Consider the following 27,341-nt stretch of genomic DNA (forward strand, 5'->3'; position numbering starts at 1 on the left):
GAATCATAATCATTGGATTATGTGGAAAAGTTGGATCAGGTGTTGTGTTACAGGCCACAGTCAATAATAAACAGGAATGGAAATGCAAACAGTGATAATAACAGTTTTCATGTGAGTGAAGAAAACAGGGGATGAGATGGAAATACTAGAACAGGTGTGACAATGAAAGCCAGAATAATAATCAGGAATATAAGCAGTTTCCAGACAATAGAAACCAAGTGCCACTTCAGGAGAATTGGTGCCAGTTTGATTGAGTGAATAACATAAATTTCATCAATAGGGAGAATCAGAGCATGGAAGTAAGCAGGGGTCCTCAACCGAGGGAGATTAGTAATAATCAAGCAAAAAACTAGGCTTGGTTCCTTCGAAGGTCCATATTGGGATGTCAAAATTGGCAAGTAAATGGATCAGAGGTAAAAATAGTGGATTTGATAATCAAAGGAAAAAAAATGGAAGTTAATATGTGCACCATGGACAGCATTCTTTCTAACACAGAACTGTGGGATGGTGAAAACAAAAATAACAGGCAAATTATGAGTAAAGGCAAAAGAGGTATAAATATTTATATAAATCACGACTTTCGCGTTGGAAGATTATTTGAATAGGCTGGATCTACACAAAGTTACAGTGCATATGATAGCATGGCATTGCTAGCTTTGATGACATAAATATGTTCCTGTGTGATGAGCAGGAATCTAGTAAATATGTATGTGTGCTATAATAATGATAATGATTCGATCAGTACCAACAGAAAGAGTAATGATGTAGACATAGAAACAAGTAAGGCTATTTCTGCAGGTATTAATGAAGATTGTACAATGCAGAAGTCTGCGATAATTATTATAGAAATGTGCAAAGTATAACAGCTACCTGTAACGTTGCTGGCTTAGATGTCCTAGAGAAAGCACGAAGTGGTATTTCAGACTCTGTGAGCCCAATAAGGTTAAGGCCACATAAGGTTAAGAAATATTGGCAGAACAGCATTAGACTGCCTGTTCCCCTTTTTATTTCATATCCACTGTCTTATTAAATCAAAACGTGAATATCAGTATTTGTAAATGAAATATACAGAACCTTTATGCATGGAATTCTATTATGAAAAGGAGGGTAGAGCAAAAAGAGGTATAGGGAGAGGGAAAGGTGGAAAACCGAGGGGGGAAAAAGAGAGGAAGGGTAGTGCAGGAGCTGGACAGGGAAGGACTGGAGTAGACAGAAGAGAGGAGGACAAAGTTGAGGCATTGGGAACAGGTTAACAGAGGTTTAGGCAGGAGGACTGTGAGAATGCAGGACATGCTGGACAGACAATTGTCATATGTGTAGTTCAGAAAGACTTGTGCTGGAAGGTAGTGTCCAAATAGCCCATGTAGTGAGGCAGTCGTTTTAGTGATTTATATTGTACTGTGCAGCACTTTTGGGAACTGGATGGTCAAGTCTGCACTTTACCAGAAGGTGGCAGTGACCATTAATGCAAGTAGACAGGTGGTACTTGCCATGAACACATATATTTCTGTACAATAATTGTAGTATAGTTGATATATAACAGCGCTGATTTCACACATGGCCCTGCCTTTATTGGGTAGGTTATACTTGTGAGTGGACTGTGATAAGAGGTGTGGGTTGGTGCATGGGATAAGTCTTGTGCCTGGACCAACTGGATGGGAATGACCCATGGAGTACAGGATTTGGAGTAGGATCAGAAGGGGGATGAACAAGGATATTCTGTAGGTTGAATGGGCAGTGGAAAACAGTATTCGGTGATGCAGGTAGGATTATGGGAGGGCACACCAAGAGTTAGTTGAAGCCCTGGTGGAGGATGTGGTTGAGCTTTCAAGGTCAGGGTGATACTGGGTGATCAGAAGAGTGCTGACCATTGGAATACACAGGTTTGCTGGTATTGCAGGATTAGATGGCATGTGGGATTTGTTTATGAGTGAACCGTCAGTAGAGGCTCTGGTAAAATTATCTCTGTATTCTTGTCTGATTCAGATTGGTGGATGACATTTTAAACATCTGGACTCAAGGCAAGGATAACCTTTGAACTTTCTTCCATACTCAACACCTACTCTCCAATCCTCTTCACCTGGTCCTTCTCAACTCATTGAACCACTTCTCAGATGTCGACATTCACCTCTCAGATGACTCCATAAATATGTCTGTCCATACAAAGTGCACCAACCACCAACAGTACCTCCATTTTGATATCTGCCACTCATTCCATGTCAAAAAGTCTCTTCTTTGCAACCTTGGCACCCGTGGATTCTGCATCTCCAGTGGGAAGCAGGAGTTGCAGAAACATACCAATAACTTAATCAGAGACTTACTGACAGACAATATCCGATCCACATCATCCATAAACAAATGTCCCATGCCATCTTTTCCTATGACACCAGTAAACCTGTTAACCATCCACAAACCAGCACACCTCTCATCACCCAGTATCATCTTGGCATTGAAATCCTCAACCACATTCTCCAACAGGGCTTCGTTTGTCTCTTTTTATGTTCAGAGATGAGTGATAGCCTACCCAAAATCCTACTGACATCACCCAAAGTACTGTTCCACCACACAACATACCTGTAGAATATCCTTGTTCATCCCTATTCTAATTCTACTTGCAATACTGCAAACCATGTATCATTCCCTGAAGGTTGGTCAAGGTGCAAGGCTTATCCCATAAACCCACCGACCAACTCTTTACCACAGTCCACTAACATCCTACCCCGTAAAAGGCAGGGCAACATTTGAAAGCAGTCCTGGTATATATCAGCTACACTGCAATTACTGTATATCATTCTGTGTGGGGGTGGCAAGTAACCAACTGCCATAATATACTCCTAGCAGGTCACCAACAATTGTAACTAAAATTTTTCATGATGCATAAATCCACTCCAGTTGTACTTGGCAAACCCTTTATTTGCATAAAATCATACACATAAGTGACCGCAGAATACACACATAAAAGACAGTTGTAATTGGCAAGCTTTCAGAGCCAGTGGCTCCTTCTTCAGGCAGAAGGGGTGAAGGAGAAGGAAGAGAGTTGAAGAAAAAGGACTGGACATGTCTAGGAAAAAGGGTGGATTTCAGAAAAGTCACCCAGAACTGCAGGTCAAGGGAGACTTTGCTTACAGGATGAAAAGGAAAGTCTGATTGTTGGGGACTGCATTGCATGAGATTTGAAAACCTGAGAGCTCTTAGGTGTAACTTTAGAGGAAATCTCAGTTCACTAATATGCAAGTTCTCCAACTGTACTGTAATCATCATTGGAGGCTATAATCATTCAATAATCAAATGTAAACATTTCAGTTTTGTTAGTGGTGGGAATGGCAAGACATCCTGCCAACTACACTATGTGTTTTCTCCGAAACCCACTTAGAACACATGGTTCAGAACCCCACCCAAGATCGAAACATATCTAAAGGCAACAAATGGGCCTACCTCTTTCAGGTCGTCCATATCAAAACTGAAATCAGTGACCACAAGATAGACGTAGGAACAATAATTATCAAAGTACAAAGGGCTCCTAAAACAAATAGGAAGATTTATATGATCAGTAACCTAGATAAAGAATCAGTAGTGATGTCGCAATGAGGAACTTACAGCTTTTAGTTCTGGACAAGAGCATAGAGAAGAACTGTGGTTCAAGTTTAAAAGAAAACTTGACCATACACTGGATAAATGTGTACCCAGTACAACAGTTCATGATATGAGGGACCCTCTGTGGTACACAGTCACTCCGAAGAAACTTATAAAGAAACAGAGCCTACTACGTAGTAAATGTAAAACAAGACAGAGAGCTGTAGATGAGGAGATGATAAATGAAATGCATTTGTTTATCAAGAGGGCAGTACATAAGGCCTTCAATGTCTAGTGCAGCAGAATACTGTCAAATGATCTTTCACAAACCCAAAGAAATTCTGTTTGTATGGAAAAGCTGCTAGTGAGATCAAAATTAGTATCCAGTCACTCATGGCTGGAATAGGAACTGAAATTGGGAGTAGGAAAGCAAAGGAAAAATGCTAAACTCTGTTTTCAAATGTTTCTTTATAAATGAAAAACTTAGGAGTAACACCCTAATTTAATTCTCATACCACTGAAAAGATGAGTGAAATCAGTATATGTGTCAGTGGCATTGGGAAAAAGCTGAAACTGGTATAATTGAGCAAAGCTCCAGGGCCCACTCCAACTCCTATTAGATTCTATACTGAAATTGTGGCTGGGTTAGCTCCTCTTTTTAGCTACAGTCTGCCATAGATCCCTCACACAAAAGTACTGGTCCCACGCATCTAGAAGAATGAAACTACCGTCCTGTGTCCTTGGCATCAATTTTTTGTAGAATTATGTGAAACCCAACTCGGACTTTTCTCACGATATACTGAAAGCCTTGGATCATGGCAGTCAGGCAAATACAGTATTTCTTGGCACACATAAAGCATTCGACTAAGTATTGTATCAAATAATGACCTCACAGGCAATATTATTAAGAACTTTATACTTTTGAAAATGATGCCATAATCTACAATGAAGTACTATCTGAAATAAAATGCATAAATTTTCAGCCAGAACTCATTGAGATTTAAAATAGTTGCAAAGATTGGCAACTTGCTTTAAATGTTAAGAAATGTAAAATTGTCCACCAAACAAAATGAAAAATTGTAGTATCCTATGATTATAACATCAATGAGTCATAGTTGGAATTGTCCAACTCATAAAACTTGGATGTAACACTTTGTACGGATACAAAATGGAATGATCACATAGGCTCAGTTGTGGTTAAAGATGTTGGCAACTTCAGTTTATTGGTTACTGCAGAAGTGCAATCAGTCTACAAAGGAGATTGATTACAAATCGTGATCCTAGAATATTGCTCAATGTGTGGGACCCATACCTGATACAGCTAAATGAGGATATTGGATGTATGCAGAGAAGGGCAGCACAAATGGTCACAGATTTGTTTGATTCTTGTGAAAGTGCTACAGAGATGCCGAAGATGTTATGAAATTTCAAGAAGAAGCTTTAAATTTTGACTCTTAGAATATTCTACAACCCCCTACATATTGCTTCCATAGGGAGCATGAGGACAAAATTACGGTAATTACACCACACATAGAGGGATTTGACCAATCATTATTCACATGCTCCTTATGTGAATGGAACAGGGAAACATCCTAATAGCTGGTACATCATGGCATACCCTCTCCTATGCACTTCACAGTCATTTGCAGATTATAATGTAGATGTAAATGTAGAAAAATAGCAACAGCGCAAAAGCCAGTGTGAGTGCTGTTTCCTGTTACATGTTTCTATGCTCCACACACTGATCTGCTATAGGTGAGTGTGCCTTTCACTTATTTACATATTAAATCTATAACATAAATGCCTGTGATCCAGAAATGGTAAACAAATGCATTCCCCACAAACTCATTGTCACATTCCTGTAAGATGTCAATTGATAAACAGTACTGGGCTTGTTCAAATAATGCCTGCTTCTTTTGATGGGAAAAATGTATGATGATTTTCATTGTTGAATGTTCTCATTTTACAGAACCTTATACACTTCAATCAAAGTTAAAAGTAATTCATTACAGCACTTCCAAGTATTTTTTGATACAGTTACTGCTCATTTTGAGGTGAAAAAAATCAGCAGATCTATATATGAACCACTCAGAAAAACAGAGTCAATGACTTATGAAATTGTTCAGCTACTGCAGAAACTCAGAGCATTGTTCTTGGATGTAAACTGGGAAGTTATTTTTGTCAGAGGCTATAACGGCAGCTGTTTTCCTCATTTATCATAGTCTTCCTTTAATTTCAGATGGATAAATTCTGACAACACTAAGGATTTATCTGTCAGCAGGATTGAAGCCATGTCACTAAAATTTTTCTTGTCTTGTTGCTGCCCCAATTGTTACAGATTATGATATGCTGAACAGTGTGGAATTGTTTTTAAAAGTGGTATTATTTCTGAAAAAGTAAAATCACAACTTTGAGTTGGAGTCAATGATGGCTGATCGCAAAGAAGACTGTTCAAATGGAGGGGATAATGTAGAATAAAGCAGAAGAGCAAAGACACCAGAATGAAACCAACTTCAATAAAGCTGACGAAGTAATTCCACAGATCATGACATCAGAGGAGATCTATCAAAAGTTTGTAATGAACTAAAGGTATAACCAAAGAAACTAGGTATCTGAACAACTATTCAGCATTGACTCTGAATGTACAAATTATACATGGAAGCTTTGCTTTGGAATTTTGAAGAAATGATGAATCAGCCTGATGGAGAAAAAAGGATAATGGCATTAAAAGAGGAACTGAACTCTCTTGCACTTAAAGCATGGACATACACACCACTTTTAGCAAATAAAAGAGCCATTCACAGCAAATGGGTCTTGAAAGCAATATGAGATGCAACCACAAAAACTGAAATGTACAACAAACATTTAGGTACCAAAGTTTGCAAGCAGTTAAAAATATTTGACTATGAGAAAGCATATGTTCAGTTGTTCACCTCACTACATGAAGAACCTTTCTTGGTGTAGTGAATGAATATTACTTTTTTATGGAACAAATGGCTGCACAGAAGGAATTTCTACAACGAGAACTCGGTGAAGAAATTTATGTGGAAGTGGCTTAACGAGTGAAAAATAAAAAAAAGATTTGCATATCAACTCAATGAAGCCTTCAATAGAATGATGGAGACACCAAGTCCTTGGAGCGATACAATTTGGTAATTTTATGAAAGAAATCAATTTGTATCAATCTGGGGCTGATATGTGCATCTATATTGGAAGCTATGACGGCTTCATTTTTTGTGATATTACACTTAATACAAAGAGTGGTCCATTGACCATGACTGGGCCAAATATCTCACATAATAAGCATCAAATGAAAAAACTACAAAGAACAAAACTCATCCAGCTTGAAGGGGGAAATCAGATGGAGCTATGGTTGGTCCACTAGATGGCACTGCCATAGGCCAAACGGATATCAACTGCGTTTTTTTTAAATAGTAACCCCTATTTTTTATTACGTATTCGTGTAGTATGTAAAGAAATATGGATGTTTTAGTTGGACCACTTTTTTCGCTTTGTGATAGATGGCGCTGTAATAGTCACAAACGTATAAGTACATGGTATCATGTAACATTCCGCCAGTGTGAACGATATTAAGTTTGTGATACATTACCTGTGTTAAAATGGACTGTTTACCAATTGTAGAAAAGGTCGATAACATGTTGATGTATGGCTATTGTGATCAAAATGCCCAACGGGCGTGTGCTATATTTGCTGCTTGGTATCCTGGACGACATCATCCAGGTGTCTGGATTGTTCGCCGGATAGTTACGTTACTTAAGGAAACAGGAAGTTTTCAGCCACATGTGAAATGTCAACCATGACCTGCAACAAATGATGATGCCCAAGTAGTTGTTTTAGCTGCTGTCGCGGTTAATCTGCACATCAGTAGCAGACAAACTGCGGGAGAATCGGGAATCTCAAAAACGTCGGTGTTGAGAATGCTACTTCAACATTGATTGCACCCGTACCATATTTCTATGCACCAGGAATTGCATGGTGACAACTTTGAACATCATGTACAGTTCTGCCACTGGGCACAAGAGAAATTACGGGACGATGACAGATTTTTTGCACACGTTATATTTAGCAATGAAGTGTCATTCACCAACAGCGGTAACGTAAACCAGCATAAAATGCACTATTGGGCAACAGAAAATCCATGATGGCTGCAACGAGTGGAACATCAATGACCTTGGCGGGTTAATGTATGGTGCGGCATTATGGGGGGAAGGATAATTGGCCCCCATTTTATTGATGGAAATCTAAATGGTGCAATGTATGCTGATTTCCTACCTAATGTTCTACCAATGTTACTACCAGATGTTTCACTGTATGACAGAATGGCAATGTGCTTCCAACATGATGGATGTCTGGCACATAGCTCACGTGCTGTTGAAGTAGTATTGAATAGCATATTTCATGACATGTGGATTGGTCGTTGAAGCACCATACCATGGCCCACACATTCACAGGATCTGACATCCCCGGATTTCTTTCTCTGGGGAAAGTTGAAGGATATTTGCTATTGTGATCCACTGACAATGCCTGACAACATGTGTCAGTGCATTGTCAATGCATGTATGAACATTACAGAAGGCAAACTACTGGCTGTTGAGAGGAATGTCATTAAATGTATTGCCAAATGCATTGAGGTTGACAGACATAATTTTGAGCATTTATTGCATTAATGTGGTATTTACAGGTAATCAGCATGCGTTCTCAGAAATGATAAGTTCACAAAGGTACATGTATCACATTGTAACAATCTAAATAAAATGTTCAAACGTATCTATGTCATGTATTTTAATTTAAGAAACCTACCTGTTACCAACTGTTCATCTAAAATTGTGAGCCATATGTTTGTGACTATTACAGCACCATCTATCACAAAACGAAAAAAGTGGTCCAGCTAAAACATTCATATTTCTTTACGTACTACACAAATATGTGAAAAAAAAAATGGGGGTTCCTATTTTTAAAAAATACAGTTGATATCCGTTTGACCTAAGGCAGCGCCATCTAGCAGGCCAACCATAGTGCCATCTGGTTTCCCCCTTCAAGCTAGACAAGTTTTGTTCCTTGTAGTTTTTTCATTTAAGCTTATTTCGTGAGATATTTGGCCCGATCACGATCAATGGACCACCCTGTATACAGGGTGGTTCAGGACGGGTGTCATATAATTTGTGAGGTTATTTTACATGTGAAAACACACTGAAAAAGTCCTATGAACACGTATCTGATTTTCAATAATTATGGAACTAGAGTGGGTTGAAGATGACACACAACCATGAATGAATATGAAGGCAAAAGTGAATATTACTTACCTAAATGATGTGTAGACACTTTTTTGGACAGAATAATGGTGAGACAGATGACTGACACCTCCTACAAGAGGTGTGGTGGTTTTACAACAGATTGCCACCCTGTGATGTCACACAGAGGCAACAGCTATAAGGGCACCCAGAGTGCACTTTGTGGGTTGGAACAGTGAGCAGTCATGATGCTTTGTGTGTGTCATACTTGAATGTTGTTTAACTGAACAAGTCCATCATGACCATAAATACCAACATGCCACATATGTTCACCCATCCAGAATACATGTACATGTTGTTTGTGTATAGTACTGTAGTGGCAGTGCCCATGTTGCTGTGACAGAATACCAGGGAATACCAGAGATGTTTCCCTGATTGACGATCACCTGTGCCAGAGTATTTGCCAGGGTTTTTCAAACATTTTGTGAATCTGGAATCCTACACAGTGTACATGTTAACATCAGAATGTGAGGACGTCCAGTCAGTTGAGGAAAGTGAAGACATTAATGCAATGGTACAGCAATGTGGCACCACCAGTAAATGGCACATTAGATGTCAGTTCAATATTCCACAAATGTGAGTGTGGTGTACATTACATACTGAGGGCTTGTACCCATTTCCATGTGTACTCTGCGCAACATGTGTATCTGGGTAACTCAGTAAGCAGATAACAATTCTGTGAATGGTTGGCTGAACACAGAGATGTTGTGTAGTACACTTTATTTGCAGATGAAGCTACATTTGCATGCATTGGTATGATGAAACCCCGCAGTTTTCATACATTGGCAATTGAGAATCCACATGACACTAAGGAAACAAGATTCCAAGTTAGATTCTCAGTAAACGTCTAGTGTGGTACTAATGCCGAGTCAATGACAGGGCCTGTGTTTCCGCCAAATTGTATGACATCCACAGCATGCACACATTTCCTGATAGAAGACCTACCTGCACTTTTGGAAGACATGACATGAAAGCAACAATGGCACTTGTACCTGTAACATGATGGAACACTGATTCACTGTATGAGAAATGTGTTCCAGTATCTGAATAACTCGTTTCCTCAATGGTGAATTAGCTGTGGTGGACCCATTAACTGGCCTGCCAGATCACCCGACCTAACACCATTAGACTTCTGTTTATGGGGCTGTTTAATGAGGGACATGTACATTATGAAGGTAGATACATGTGAAGAACTTGTTGCTTGCATCACCGATGCTGTTGCCTGAATTAAAGCCCACCAAAATGATGTTCACTGTGCAGCACAACGCACCGTCCAACGTTCTGACAAGTGCATTGAGAAGAGTGGAGGACTTTTTTGAACACCCCTTGTAGGATGGATCAGTCATCTGTCCTACCATTAGTCTGTCCACCACAGTGCCTACACAGCATTTTGGTAAGTAATATTCACACTTGCCTTCATAAGCAGTTATGGATGTGTGCAATCTTCAACCCACTCCAGTTCTGTAATGATCAAAAATTAGACACATGTTAATAGGACTTTTGCAATTTATTTGCATGCATAGAATCACCTCAAAAATTATGTGGCATTCCTTTTGAATTACCCTGTATATTCCAATTGCTGTAAATTATGAAACTTACTCCCAGTTGATGACAGTCAATTAAAAACAAAATTTCAAACTACCGAACTCAACAAGCCAAATGATTCTTGGTAAATAAAATACAGAGAGGCAGTGGAAATCACACCTTAGTCACTGAATTTATCTTCAAAACTTTTTAAATAGATTCAGTTATTGCAATGACAGCTGACAGATCATGTAACAAAACAATTCAGTTCCAAGCACAATGCATTTTATAAAATTTCCGATAGGACATTGCCTAGAAAGCACTGTGGTGTTCAAACAATATTTGGGTTGATGATAGAGTTAAATTCTTTAATAAATTTGTTTAGAAGTTTAATTTAAGGTAACTAACATCTAGTAGACATGAGCAGATAATACTCTGTAGTCATCAAAGCCAATCATACACTACACTCATCAAAAGCGCTTAAAAATTAAATGAAATGTATATTAAAAACAAGCTATCTACAAGTAAAATATGATAGAAGATAATGATTTTCAAGATACTGAAGTTGTTACTCATAAAAGATATGTCAGAAAGTACTTACAACACGCACAAGTTCAGATATAGCAGCAAGGGCTCTTTCACTTAAACCTTCTAGTATGGGAACAGTACGAAGAAACTTGATATTATCTTCTGTCTTTTGTAGTCCTGTACGCATCATAATCTGCTTGAAGATACGACGATCGAGAACCCACACACTAGCTCCCTCATCGGCTTTGCAATAAAAGTAAACATTTTTCTCAGTTACATACAAGTAAGACCTCATAATCTCATAGTTTAGAGAAGCTAAGTATTTTTATCACTAAAGGCTTCATATGGCAGAAAATTTACATTCATTCTGGTGATAATACTACATACAAACTATTTTTAAAAAAGAGCAATTGCAAATGTAACGTAAAATTTTAAATTTCTAAGTAGCGCCAAAGTAATGTTTCAGAATGTTGCCATACTCATAATATTAAAATTTTAAGATCAGGCTTTAACCATGACAAATACTGCTGTGAACATAGCACAAATCTTAGACTGTTGCTCTGAAATGTCCAAGAGATGGTTCTTTACCATTATCTGTGTCTGATCTGTAATGAAGTGTTCAGTATGTAGGAATCATGTAGGTGATCGCAGTAAGTGCATGTACAGTTTTTATTATTTAACTTATTTATTATTCATCTCAAACTTTTAAAAGGCAACTGATGTCATCTTTTGCACAAATACACATTTAATATGCAATTACATAAATAACATACATATTGTAAATGATATTTTAGATCATAACTGTCTATCAAGATTCAGGATTGTCCATCATACTGCATGTGATATATTCAACATATTCACACATATAAGTTTAATGTAAGTGAAACTATATAACTACTTAACATCACCTTTAGGGCACATTTTGAACTTTTCCATTGTATAAAATGCCTTTTCTCTAAGACATTTTTGTGTGGTGTTTTTAATATAATCAGTAACACATTGTATGTGTATACTGAAAACGTGCAACTATCTTTGGTTTCAGTAAGTCCAGTGACTGTGATGCTGATCTGCTGTTTAGGCATGTGTTTGTTATTTTGATAGACAGATTGACATAGTTTGTGTCTGTGTTGGTTTTCTTTTGTATATGTCAGAACCAATGGGGAGTAGCACATGCTGAAGGGGACACATGGACATGATCTGGAAGGAGGTGACAGGGTAGAGGAAGGGCAAACTGCTTGGTTGAATGTATGGGAGACAATGGATTATTGGAAAGCGAAGTCAGGATGATAACAGGAGTGAAGGATATGTTGCAAGGATAACTCCCAGGTTCACATTTCAGAGAAGCTGGTGGTGGATCATGAGTGGAGCACTCCTTTGTAACTGATTTTTGGGTGTGGTAAGAGAATATGGCAAAGGAAATCCATTTGTTGGCTAAGTTTGGGGGGGGGGGGGGGGGGTTATATGTCCACCTTCATGAAACCTTCAGCATACTGAGCAAGGGAGTTCTCATCACTACACATATGTTGTTCACAGGTGGCTAGGATGTAGGAGGGACTTTTTGTTGTGGAAGGAATGGCGGATGGCAGCTGTCAAAATGAAGATACAGCTGGTTGTTATTGCATTTACTGTAGGCAGACCACCAAGTTTGTCATGGAACAATTTGCACAGCCTTATGGGGAACCCAGCTGCAGAAAATGGACTCAAACATACTTCAGCTGTCAGAGCAGCAAGATCAGTCATCATGTCTTTCCGCAGTGTGGCAAATATGCAACATGTCAAGGGAGGTTACAGCACATCCTCCTATATCACATTGGGCCTCTACCAGAATCAAACGGGTACCATTACATACTGTTAGCCACTGATAGAGTATCCCTCTGGGCACAGGTTCTGATGGTAGAGATGACAGCAAACACCACTACTCTGGAATTACTACAGATGGGAATCACATATTTTGGGTGTCCCACATTGATTACCATGGCCCAGATATGTCAGTTTAAATCACACCTCTTTGCTAAGCTATGTAGATTGTACAGTGTCCAACAGTTTAGAACAATGGCATACCAGCCAGAAAGTAATGAGCCTGTCAAACTTTGGTACGACACTCTTCAGGCAGCACAAATATGCCTTTTGCCTTATGGACAGAAGCACTCCCATGGATGCTGCTTGACATGCAAACAGCCTACAAGGAGGAATTGCAGTCACCCTTGGTGGAAATTTGTGTGATGAACGTCTCTCAGTCTTCCTCTAGGTTTCTTGGCTTAGTTCCACCTCCAGCTGATGTCAAGTTAATGGCACTGGTCAAATTGGGAAAACAATACAGTGGCCACATTCATACACCCATTCTCAAACTCACAGTATGCACAAAGTTTTTGTCCATAGCACACTTAAAGATTATGAATATATAATGCTTTGCAACAACACTATCCAAACTGCTCTACACTGCCTTACTCTGGAGTTTACAGGGTCCTGCAGCCTTCAAAAGTTTGAAACTGGCATGTGTGCTTTGTGAACCAGAGGTAGATGATGAACTTCTGATCCATCAAGAAGACCTCCTGGCAACAACAGACACCTATGTGGCGAGTTTTAGCAGCATTCTTCTCTTGCAGAGAGAGTTGTTGACACATTGCCACCTTCCCTACTGGATGATCCCGACTGGGCCCTCTGCTCTTGATACGGCCTTTCTTGTGAACTGCACCATACATGTCTTTTTGTGCCCTGAAACAAGGAATGTCCTACCCACTATCCTTCCCACTCCACCACCCACTGAACCTATGTAATATTCTTGCCCACCCTTACACAACCTAAGTTCCAACCCCTTGACTCATGGCTCATACCCCTGTAAAAGACCCAGATGTAAGACCTGTCCCACACATTCCTCCCACCATCATCTACTCCAGTCTGGACACAAGCATCACCTATCCCATCAAAGGCAGAGCTACCTGTGAAACAGTCATGTGATCTACAAGCTAAGCTACAACCACTGTGCTGCATTCTATATGGGCATGACAACCATTAAGCTCTCTGTCCATATGATGGCCACCCATAATCTGTGGTCAATAAACAGACGTACCACCCAGTTTCTGCACACACTGCCCATTATGACAGTCTTCATTTTAATGACTGCTTCACAGCCTGTGCCAGCGGGATGCTACCAATCAACACCAGCTTTTCTGAATTTCCAAGGAGGGAACGCTCCCTGCAATATATCTTACAATCCCATAATGTTCTTGGGCGTAGTCTTTGTTACTCATTGTCGTTGTCCAACTACCCCTTTCCCTAGTCCCATTCCAGCACTACTCAGCCCTCTATTCCACCAACACACCCAGAATTTTTTTACTTTTCTCCTTTTCCATTGTCCCCTCCCCACCTCCACCCCTGACTTTCCCCTGCCCATTGTCTAATCTCATGACTGCACCTAGCTGGACTACCCTCTCCCCACCTCATCCCTGTATGCTCTCACAAGAAGCAATTTTCCGTACCCCATCCCTACCCTGCTATTTCTTCCCCTGCCCACTCCAGCCTCCTCCTTACCCCCATCACCTTGACTGCTTCTTCGATCATGCACTGCTGCTCACAGTCTGGCCTCAGCAGCCAGAGGCTGTGGATATATGTGTGTGTGTGTGTGTGTGTGTGTGTGTGTGTGTGTGTGTGTGTGTGTGTTTTGTCTGATTCTGGTGGGGGCCTCTTTGACCGAAAGCCACTTGTTTGACAGTCTTTTTGCTGTGCCTATCTGTGACTCAGCATCTCTGCTATATGGTGGGTAACAACTAGCCTTTTCATAATACTGTCATTATTCCATTTTGGAGTTTCCATTGATTAATTACAATTAGTTTAAACTCTTATCATGTGATGACTCATGTTATGGAACTTGAAAGAAGCAAAAATGACCTCTTTCTATCAAAAATACCAGTGCACATTAGTAATCATACACTAGATGGAATCCTATGTGTGAAATATGCCTTATCATCCAACAGAATAAAGAGCTAAATTGCAGTCAACAGATAAACTAATGTGGATGCTCAGTTTAGAATGCTTTTGTCATAAAGAGTTCTACAGTTGTGTTGACTTGAAGATAAAGGCATTAGCCTACCTGAAATTATTTTACTTTTCATTATGGAAATATCCATAATGAAGTATTAATATTATGAAAGGGATAGTTGCTACTCACCATATAGTAGAGATGCTGAGTCGCAGAGAGGCACAACAAAAAGACTGTCATAAAATAAGCTTTCAGCCAACAAGGCCTTTGTCAAAATAGATGACAGACATACACACACATGAAAACTCAACTCACACACACATGACCACAGTCTCTGGTAGCTGAAGTCGACGAGTAGTAGCAGCAGTGCATGATGGGAGAGGTAACTGGGTGGTGGTAAGGAGTAGGCTGGGCAGCAACGGGTGGGGCCTGGGAGGAGGTGAGTGCAACTCACATACACACAAAGTATTTATTCAGAAAAGGTGATAAATAAAAGTATTGTGCTAAGCAGTTACTTGTGCATCCTGAAGAAATTTATTCAGTGAAACTTCAGTGCCATTAGTTACTAATAATACATATCAGTTTCAGACATGATATTATTCACACAAACAGAGTACAAGACAGACAAATAATTTCAGTATACCAACTGACTCTTTGTCTAAGATTCATATGCCAATCAATACAAAAGTCTTCAGCAATGTCCCATGGGTTTTTAAGCCATTATAAATCACTTGTTACATGCTCAAATATCTTAGATACCAAAATAATCAGCAACCAGATGCACAAAGGAATTTTAATTTCTTAACCAGTTTTAGACACTTAATGTCCTCCTTCACAAGGTTATACCTATTGCATTATTTGCAAGTGTCAACAATGCATGATGTTTGCAATTGTTGTTTGGATTCTTTATACCATTTTTTGTACAGGCTTCTTTATACCACTTTTGTACAGGCACTATGAACCAAATGACCAAAGCCATTTGCTGTATGCATCTTGTTGTTGACAATTGCAAATAATGTGACGGATATAACCTTCTGAAGGAAGGCATTAAGAAATTAAATGTCTTTTATGCAACTGGTTGGTTGATTATTTTGATATATCCAACTGCAGTTGCTGCAGATGGATAAAATACTAAACACATATAGGTGAACAAACCTTGCAAACAGTTTACTCCAAACTGGCACAGTGTGAGAATACATTACACATTTCATAGATCATTGCTGCTAAAAAGGAAATGATTAACAACTGCTTTATAAATCATCAAATTATATAGATATAGATAAGTAATATACATCAATGAAACTTAGGCAGTAATAGAAATAGCTGTTACAGTATACTACAAAAGTTAACTGAAAGAAATAGGCAATGAGATTAACTGAACAGATACATTTAAACACAGACAGTAATTACACTTAAGTCACTGTGATTCATGATGGTGTCCTGGACATTACAAAGGGCATGACATTTCATTTCTCTGGCAGTGTGGTTGCCAAGTACTGGATGGTCATTAGTGAAAGGAGACATGCTGCAATATGTGTCCCCAATTTAGACCAAATGCTTGGCAGGATTTAAGTTGGGGAAACAAGCAGGCCAATCCATTTGCTGAATATACTCTTGTTCTAAGAACTACTCCACCTGTGTAGTTTGATGCAGTCACACACTGTCATCCATAAAAATGAAGTCTTGAACAAATCCATTATATGACTCCAAGTGGCAAGATGTGGGAACATGTAATGCCCCCATAAACACTGCTGAACATTGTTTTCTGGTGATCAAGGTGTCATGGTATGAGGAGGGATAATGTTGCATTGGAGTACTGATCTCCACATCTTTAAACATGATCCATTCACCAATCAATGTTATTGTACTCTATATTCCTTCCACACACGTGTCATACCAGGAGTGCCTTTGCCCCTGACTTCATTTTTATGGATTACATTAAGTGGCCACATCAAATTGCACAACTGGAGAGGTCCTTGGAATGAGAGGATAGTTGGAAAATTGAATAACCTACTCATTCCTTCAATTTAAAACCCATCAGTCACATGTGGGGTCATTGGGGAGACAACAGCAGCCTGTCCGCATTCACCAATGACCATCCAGCATTTGTCAACAACACTGGAAGAGGAATAGAATGTTCCACCATAAGAACTCTTTACCAACATTGTGGACAGCATAAGAGCACACAGCAGAGCATGCAGTGCCATCTGTTGTGATCATATTCCCTAAAAGAATCGTGTTCTGCCTTTTATAATGTCCAGAGTACTAGCATAAATCACAGTGGTGTCAGTGTAATCAATATATGTGAATAAAAGTGGTAGTTCAGTTCATCTCACTGCATATTTCTTTCAGTTATCTTCTGTAGTATACTGTAGCGGTTCTTTCTTTGTATGGTCTAAGTTTCAGTGGTATATTCCTTGAAATGACACATCATGTAGAAGTTGCTTCTATCCTGAAGTTTTGCACACCAGTGTATATGCGTACAGCTAAAGACCGTAATGCATGGGAAAGTCAAGAGCAGCTATATATCCAGTGTGAGATATCAAAGTGCTTCTGAAACTGGATATGACGGAACATGACACCTGACTGTAACAGAATCATTAAAGGAAAACAGTAGGACAATGCTTAGTATTAACTTCAGAGAAGTACAAATATGAGATACAAGAGAATTACCATTGTTATGTCAATTTTTAAGCGTAAAGCAGATGATATATTTCTTCCAGAAGTTCCCCTTACCAGCATATATAAATATAAGATGATAGAATACAAACATTCTAGATAATGGCACTCAAATAACAGATCAACAAATAATAAGAATATTACTCATTACATATTCTAACACAGTTTATGTTGTATCAATGAACATTTCAGAAATCATTGTATAAAACAAGATATACATTGTAGAAAGAAAAATTTGCATTGATGCATTATGCTTCATTACAAATAAATTCATATCAGAAAAATAATGATTTATTGATTTGTGTTGTGGCTTCTATGTTTCAGGAAATATTGCAAAATATTATTGGAAGAAGTTTTTACATAACTGAGAAATAACTAGAGCTGGAATATATGACAAAAACTGTCACACAATAAGCATTTGACTTATGGTAATATCAAAACATGCTTCCACAAATTATGTATGTGTAATTAATATTTCAAAAATTTAAATTAACAAATGGCAGTTACGTAACTCACAAATCATAGTATATCATCTATGAGGGCAATTCAGAAAGTGTCTGCCCCTACTTTTTTTAGCCAAACTATGGCTGTAAATGCAAAGTCAACATATCAATTCCCAGCGTTGGACCTTTCTTGGTTTGTGCTAGCATTATCTGCCACTAGCTCCACCACACGGTGCTGCTGTCAGTTGTTAAAGATGGCGGCTGTGCTTCACACGTCCATGGCATTAGAGCAACGAAGTGTGATTTTTATGGAAAAGGAATGAATGCCTATCAAGATCTATGGGGAAATGCAGCCAAACATGGGGAAAATTGTCTTGCTTTGAGAACTGTTGGATATTGGTGTAATGAGTCTGACAAATTCTTTGACGTCTTGCATGACAATGAACAGCTGGGGAGGCCATGTTCATCACTGACTGATGAATAATTCCCACCTGGATGCAATGGTGAATGCAGGTTGGCATGTTCACATCTTGTCTTACGATTGCCATTAGGAAAAGGCGCCAAGAGATTCTCAATGTGGACAATGTGATTCTGCTCCATGACAATGGGTGAACATATGTGTTGCAATCAGAGCTGCCGAAAAGCTCTGGGCATTTCACTGGGTTATTTTGAACCACCCACCACGCAGCCTAGAATTCAGACTTCATCCCTTGTGATTTCCATGTTTTCTGTCTGCTGAAGAAGTTCCTGGTAGAACAACAATTTACAAGTAATGATGAAGTCAAGACAGCAGTCTGACTGTGGTACCATTGGCAGCCAGACAAATTCTACTACAGAGGCATCTCAAATTTAATATTGTGATGGGACAAATGTGTGAACGACTGTGGGAACTATGTGGAAAAATAGTGTATAATTGTCATCACCTGTATGTAGCTACTTTGACTTGCAAAAATAGGGGCAACGACTTTTTGATTTACCCTCTTACTTAACTCTCTCTACCCTGGTAAGTATTACCAACACATATAAATATTTAAAATGTGTTCATTCACTATTTATTTGCTTACCTTTGATGGATGCCTGCCTCTTAGTGTTGTACAAAATAGCAATTTCTCCAAACGCTGTGCCAGGGCCAAAGGTCCCCAATGATTTACCACCTTTAATCACTTCAAACCTGCCTGCAGCTGACACATATAAGTGCCTACCTGGGGTTAAGAAACACAAAATTAAAATATACTTACAAAATAAATGATTATTAACAGCTGTTAAAATTAAAAATGATTTTACTTTTGTAATTCCTTCTAAAACACAAACACATGTTATTACTAAATTTGTACTGTTTGTTAAATAAAAGCAGTCATAAAATTAGTTATTCTCAGATGACACAAGAATTTAGACCTTGCAGTAGAGTTCAAAATTAACAGCATTAAATTCATTATAGTAATATCTGAATCAACAATTAAAATAGTTATGGATGAAAATTACAAAAATCTCATACAAATTTGCTCTGTAAATAACAGCTTCTTGTTTCTTGCTATACTAAAGCATTTCCAGTACCACATGATCCTCAAATTGTAGTACATAGGGGCTTTTAACATTTTGTCCAATATCATATGCAAAGTGGAAAACTGACAATTATTGTGCTTATACATTAAAGGATCTTGCTAGTAGATATACACTGATGAGCCAAACCATTAACACCACATTTTTAATAGCCTACTGAACAACATCCCCCCCCATGAACTATGGACCTTGCTGTTGGTGGGGAGGCTTGCGTGCCTCAGTGATACAGATCGCCGTATCCTTGGTGCAATCACAACGAAGGGTATCTGTTGAGAAGCCAGACAAACGTGTGGTTCTAGAAGATGGGCAGTAGCGTTTTCAGTAGTTGCAGGGGAAAGCAGTAGGTGAATATGGATTGGAGGAAAGGAATGAAAGAGGAAGCCAGCTGGTAGAATTTTCCACAGAGCATAATTTAATCATAGCTAACACTTGGTTTAAGAATCATAAAAGAAGGTTGTGTACATGGAAGAGACCTGGAGACACCAGAAGGTTTCAGATTAATTATATAATGGTAAGACAGAGATTTCAGAAACAGGTTTTAAATTGTAAGACATTTCCAGGGGAAGATGTGGACCCTAACCACAATTTATTGGTTATGAACTGCAAATTAAAACTGAAGAAACTGCAAAAAGGCAGGAATCTAAGGAGATTGGACATGGATAAACTGAAAGAACCAGAAGTTGTAGAGAGTTTTGGAGGGAGCATTAGGGGACACTGACAAGAACAGGTGAAAGGAATACAGTAGAAGGAAAATGGGTAGCTTTGAGAGATGAAATAGCAGGGGATCAAGCAGGTAAAAAGATGAGGGCTACTAGAAATCCTTGGGTAACACAAGAGATATTGCATTTAATCAATGAAAGGGGAAAATATAAAAATGCGATAAGTGAGGCACGTGAAAGGGAAAACAAATGTTTAAAAAATGAGGTCGACAGGAAGTGAAAAATGGCTACAGAGGAATGGCTAGAAGACAAATGTAAGAATGTAGAAGCATTTATCACTAATGGTAAGACAGATGCTGCATACAGGAAAATAAAAGTGATCTTTGGAGAAAAGAGAACCACCTGTATGGATATCAGTAGCTCATATGGAAAACTTGTCCTAAGCAAAGAAGGGAAGGCAGAAGGGAGATGTACTTGAGGGCAATGTTATCGAAATGGAAGAGGATGTAGATGAAAATGAGGAGGGAGATATGATTCTGTGTGAAGAATTTGACAAAGCACTGAAAGGCTTAAGTCAAAACATGAACCAGGAGTAGACAATATTCCATTAGAGCTACTGATAGCCGTTGGAGAGCCAGCCATGGCAAAGCTCTTCCATTTGGTGAGGAAGATGTATGTGACAGGTGAAGTACCCTCAGACTTCAAGAAGAATATAATAATTCCAATTCCAAAGAAAGCAGGCGCCAACAGGTGTGAAAATTACCAAACTATCAACTTAATAAGTCACAGCTGCAAAATTATAACATGAATCCTCCACAGAAGAATGGAAAAACTGCTAGAAGCAGACCTCGGGGAAGATCAGTTTGGATTCTGGAGAAATGTAGGAACACGCGAGGCAATACTGACGCTAGGACTTGTCATAGAAGATACATTAAGGAGAGATAAACCTGTGTTTATAGCATTTGTAGACTTAGAAAAAGCTTTTGACAATGTTGACTGGAATACTCTCTTTGAAATTCTAAACATGGCAGGGGTAAAATACAGGGAGCAAAAACTATTTACAATTTGTACAGAACCCAGAAGGCAGTTATAAGAGTCAATGGGCACAAAAGAGTAGCAGCAGCTGAGAAGAGAAAGAGATGGAGTTGTAGCCTATCCTGATGTTACTCAGTCTGTATACTGCAGAACCACTAAAGCAAGCAAAAGAAACATTTGGAGAACGAATTAAAGTCCAAGGAGAAGAAATAAAAAATTTGAGGTTTGCCAGCGACATTGTAATTCTGTCAGATACAGCAAAGGACTTGGAAGAGCAGTTAAACAGAATGGACTATTTATTGAAAGGAGGGTATAAGATGGACATCAATGAAAGCAAAATTAGAATAATGGAATGTAGTCAAATTAAATCAGATATGCTGAGAGAATTAGGTTAGGATTGAGACACTTAAAGTAGTAGATGAGTTTGGCTATTTTGGAAGCAAAATAACTGATGATGGTCAAAGTAGAGAGGGTACAAAATGTAGACTGGCAATGGCAAGAAAATTGTTTCTGAAGAAGTGAAATGTGTTAACATCGAGTATAGATTTAAATGTCAGGAAGTCCTTTCTGAAAGTATTTGTATGGGGCATAGGCATGTATGGATGTGAAACACGGACAATAAATAGTTTATACAAGAAGAGAATAGGAGCTTCTGAGATATGGTGCTACAGAAGGATGCTGAAGATTGGGTGGGTAGATCACATAATTATTGAGGTACTGAACGGAATTGCAGAGAAGAGAAATTTGTTGCGCAAACCTGATTAGAAGAAGGGTGGGACACATTCTGACGCATCAAAGAATCACAAATTTATTACTGGAGTTAAGTGGGGTGATTGGGAGGGGGGAGGAGGGGGGGTGGGGGTAAAAATCATAGAGGGAGGCCAAGAGATGTATACAATAAGCAGATTTAGAAGGATGTAGGTTGCAGTAGTTACTTGGAGATGAAGAGTCTTGCACAGGATAGAATAGCATGGACAGCTGCATCAAACCAATCTTTGGACTGAAGACCACAACAACAACAACACAGCAGTTATTCTGCATGGCATGTACTTGGCAAGTCCTTGCTATGTGTTGCTATGTGTCAGCATAGGTCACACTGTTGCCGTAAATTAAGGACTAATGAATTGTGAGTTTGGGGCTGGCACCTGTTTTCATCCAAATACATTCCGTGAAGTTCAGATCAGTTGGACTTAGTGACCAAGACATCAGCATGAGTGCACCATCATGCTCGTCAAACTACTGCAGTATGATTCTTGCCTTGTGACGTAAACAGTTATCCTGCTGGGAGACCTTGTCACCATCAGGAAAGACATCAAACTTTAAGGGATGCAGTTGCTTGCAATAATGTTCATGTAGTCAACACAGTTCCCTTGATTACAGGCACAGACCTCATGGAAAACTGGGTAAATATCTCCAGTAATACACACATCAAAAAAAGTTCTGCATCACCACAAATTGCATGTTGTACCACCATACAGCGAGACCTTCAGAAGTGGTGGTCCAGATTGCTGTACACACCAGTACCTCTAATACCCAGTAGCACATCCTCTTGCATTGATGCATGCCCATATTTGTTGTAGCACACTATCCACAAGTTCATCAACGCACTGTTGGTCCCACTCCTCAATGTCAATTGGGCATAGATCCCTCAGAGTGGGTGGTGGGTCATGTCATCCAGAAACAGCCCTTTCCAATGTATGCCAGGTATGTACGATAGGGTTCATGTCTGGAGAATATACTGGCCACTCTAGTCTAGCGATGTAGTTATCCAGAAGGAAGTTATTCACAGGATGTGCACGATGGGGGTGTGAACTGTCATCCATGGAAATGAATGCCTCGCCAATGTGCTGCCGATATGGTTGCACTATTGGTCAGAGGATGGCATTCACGTATAGTACAGCCGTTCCAGCACCTTCCATGACCACCAGTGTCATACAACAGCCCCACATAATGCCACCCCAGCAGGGAAAACCTCCACCTTGCTGCACACGCTGGAAAGTGTGTCTAAGGTGTTCAGCCTGACCGGGTTGCCTACAAACACATCACTGACAATTGTCTGGTTGAAGGCATATGCGACACTCATCAGTGAAGGGAACATGATGCCAATCCTGAGTGGTCCATTCAGCACATTGTTGGGCCCATCTGTACCACGCTACACTGTGTCGTGGTTGCAAAGATGGACCTTGCCATGGACATCGGGTGTGAAGTTGTGCATCACGCAGCCTATTGCAAACAGTTTGAGTCATAACACGACATCCTGTGGCTGCACGAAACATATTATTCAACATGGGGTGTTGCTGTCAGGGTTCCTCCAAGCCACAGGCTGTAAGTAGTGGTCATCCACTGCAGTAGTAGCCCTTGGGAGGCCTGAGTGAGGCATGTCATCGACAGTTCTTGTCTCTCTGCATCTCCTCCATGTCCGAACAACATCGATTTGGTTCACTCCGAGACACCTGGACACTTTCCTTGTTGAGGGCCCTTCTTGGCACAAAGTAACAATGCAGATGTGATTGAACCACAGTACTGACTGTCTAGGCACAGTTGAACTACAGTCAACTCCAGCCGTGTACCTCCTTCCTGGTGGAATGACTGGAACTGATCAGCTGTCAGACTCCGTCCATCTAATAGGTGCTGCTCATGCATGGTTCTTTACATCTTTGGGCAGGTTTAGTGACATCTCTGAACAGTCAAAGGGACTGTGTCCTGATACAACATCCACAGTCAACGTCTGTGTTCAGGAGTTCTGGCAATTGGGCTGATGCAAAACTTATTTTGATGTGTGTATAATACTGCTGTCACTTTTTTCTGCATCACGGACATGGTTCATGTCTCAAGCAGCCGTTAACCAGATGTTGTCTCCAGACACAACCACCAACCTGCCATATCAAGAAATGTGATTCATCTAACTAGATGACAAATTTGCATTGATCAATGGTCCAGTCGTGATGATCCTGTGCCCGTTGCAATCATAACTGACAAAGAAAATGAAGAACACACTTTACACTCCATGATTTCATTGCAGAAACTTTTATTTTCCATGATGACCAGTTTCAACAGTCACATCATCTGATCTTATAGAACTTGTTATGAAAGTACCATGTTATGTTACATGAATGACTGGTTATCTTGGAATAATAAACGTTTCTGTATTGTGATCAGGGCATATAAAGTGTATTCTTCATTTCCAACCCTACAGATCATCCCACAGCACAACATGTGTACTTTTCATAACTGACAATGTCATTAGGTCAACAAGGAAACATATAGGGTTCATTTATTGTGGTGATCCATGTTCAGCCATGTGCGCTGAATGATATGCTCCACAATAATTGTGCCTGGAACAGCACTGCACTCTCTCACCATATCTTATGGTTTCGTTATAGTTTATCCTCTTTCCAAAGATGTTCCTGACAATAACATGCAAAATCTTGACCATATTCATGATGCCTGTTCCCAGGCCATAACAATTTGCTCTTTTTCAAATTTGCTTATGTCAGTGGATTTCACCATTTTCAGTCCACATCATTACAAGAGTGATTCCACACTCATCTCTCCTCCACTTATTCTGTATCATGTACCAGCAGTGTCAGCAGACAGCATTTAATCTCACAGTATGTAATTGGTGTAATATTTTGGCTAATTAGTATATTTAATTCATATTAGTCACATTGTGTTAATGGTAACACAAGAATGACAAGAATAAGAAAAAAATTAAGACAGGCAACTCCTCATCCTGCTCCTCACTAAAGAAAGGTACACAGGCATACTTAAAGTTGAGAAAGTCTTACCAAATTTCAAAGTATTACTCTTCTTCTAGCTATGATATATGCAGCTGTAAGAGTGAATGTTTGAATTCAAGCACAATTTTCTCAGTTTGAAGTGTGGTAATGAACCAAGCATAATTTGTGTAGTTGCCTACCCTCATTTATTTTCTTGGGGTGAACAGTCTAATATATATCTATAATTAGCCAGTATCTAACAATGCAATATTCTTCATCATGGGAGTGTAATATGAGGGTGCAGACTTTAACTGAATTAAATTCAAGATTCTCCCCATAAACAATGGAGGTGCAAAGTTTTCTGCACTATCACCATCTATAAATGAGCAAGCATGTCTATAATAACATTATTGCAAGGGCTCAAATACCACATAAATGTGTCATTTCTATATATATGATATTCTGTAAGTCCAATTTTATTATCATTATCATTATCATTATCATTATTATTATTATTATTATTGTTATTAGTTTGAAAACTCTTTGTATGGTGTGTGGCATTTGGAGTTCATCAGCAGTATTTTGCTACTTTCAAGGGAATCATGTGGAAGAGAAGATTTATCGAATGTGGACAGTACAGTGAGCAAAGCTAGACAATTATATGACATAATACAGAACTAAAGGCTTGGTGATTATTTAAAGTGCAAAATAAGACTAAATATTGGACTTAATGTTGCATGTTTAAAGTAATACTGAAATACTTGGGTTAAATGGTGCTAATTAAGTACGTATAACATTCAGATCAACAAAAAGTGACATTAACCATATATGTCACAAATGCATATTCAACATATCAAGAAATTGATAAGAGTTGCATATTTTGAATTTGAAATAGTTTTAAAATATTTAATAATACATTGAATTAACATATAACACAGAATTTTTTCATGGCAAGAGTAATAAAGAAGGCATTGTCTAGAAAAATGAACAATGGAAAAAAACACTAATGAAAGCTATTCAACAACAGTTATCACAGAATATTATATACAAAGAAGGTTTCCTGTAAACAGAATTTAATTTCAAGCAATCCTGGTCTATGGAGAGTCAAAAATTGCATGTTGAGAATAACTGCAGCAGATAAACAGGCATTTTATCTTTGACGGGTGTAAATTCATTTTACAAGAAGAATAGGTCAAGACAAAGATGATAGAGACTGCAGTGGGCATGCTCATCCTGATTAGCAGCTACTGGCAGCCATCAGTCTACCGTCAGCAGTGCAGGACAATGCGGGCAGACAACACAGTTGGCAACAAGCGCCAGCAATAACTATAGATGACGATTGGGTCTGAGAGGTATACACCTTTTTATAATTATTAATAGCAATTAGCATTTTTATAATTATTAATATTGATTTTTAGATGTTTTACTCATTACATAGAAAGTTATCATCTGGTTTTCAAAAGAGTCTCTTTTTTCATATTTTATTCCCATGCTCAAATTGTAATTCTACAAAGTTCTAGTCTACAAACTTACCTATCTCCCCCTCCTCAATCACAAATCCACTGCTATCAAGCACTTGTAGTGACATGGCCTCTGCCACAGCCTGCATCTGTACCTCATTTAAGTTGCACAGAAATTCATTGGCTTTCAGGGCTCTGATAATTAGCTGCAAAGATCTGAAAAAAGTTAATGTCTTATTGGTTTTGAAATTCTGTTTTGATGATTGGCTTCAAAGCATTCAAACATTTTTGTAGAATATGAAGGCTACTTTCAGAATATATTATGAGAATAACAGGCTGCATTAAATTACTAAAATAAATGAAATACTTTTTGTATCATAATTAAAGCAGATGTCTGTTCTTACAGCAAATAGCTAACTACTATTTCATGATTACCTAATTAGTTTGCAGATCTAGAAAACTGCTCCTTTTCTCAAAGCAGTGACATTTCTGCTAATTTTCTGATTTTGGTTCATACACTGTAAGTACATACAGAGTATAACAACTAGATGAACGTTAAGTATTAAAACAGAGCACAGAATTAATAACAGACAGTTACTTGCTTCTATTAAAGGATACATCAAACAAGTTCCCACCCATGAAATATAATAGTTTTACAGAATATGATAAAATAATGCACCTAACTCAGTATTAATTGAAGAGAAATACTAAGTACATTTAATAGTTAGTGATATTGAAGCTACTACTCCCTGTTGGAGCTTGTATGAACAGAAAAAACTTAAAGAAAACAGCATGAAATTACAGTATAACTCCGATTTTGCATGACCTTGATTTAGCATAAACCTGCATTTAATGGAAGAAATTTCAAGC

General features: G+C 38.8%; 1 protein-coding gene across 4 annotated transcripts in view; it reads right to left on the reverse strand.

Moving 5' to 3' along the window:
* Positions 1–27,341, reverse strand: part of LOC124547561 (cGMP-dependent protein kinase, isozyme 1-like) — a 408,150-nt gene that overhangs the window by 207,628 nt on the left and 173,181 nt on the right. For all 4 annotated transcript variants that reach the window (XM_047125117.1, XM_047125116.1, XM_047125115.1 and 1 more), the window contains exons 4-6: positions 26,545–26,687; positions 19,103–19,240; positions 11,011–11,180 (exon numbers count right to left, since the gene is read on the reverse strand). In XM_047125117.1, the coding sequence (XP_046981073.1) occupies positions 11,011–11,180; positions 19,103–19,240; positions 26,545–26,687 (451 nt within the window). The remainder of the gene's footprint in view (positions 1–11,010; positions 11,181–19,102; positions 19,241–26,544; positions 26,688–27,341) is intronic.

The sequence above is a fragment of the Schistocerca americana genome, chromosome 1 (genome assembly GCF_021461395.2).
Source record: "Schistocerca americana isolate TAMUIC-IGC-003095 chromosome 1, iqSchAmer2.1, whole genome shotgun sequence".
NCBI classification, from domain to species: Eukaryota; Metazoa; Arthropoda; class Insecta; order Orthoptera; family Acrididae; genus Schistocerca; species Schistocerca americana.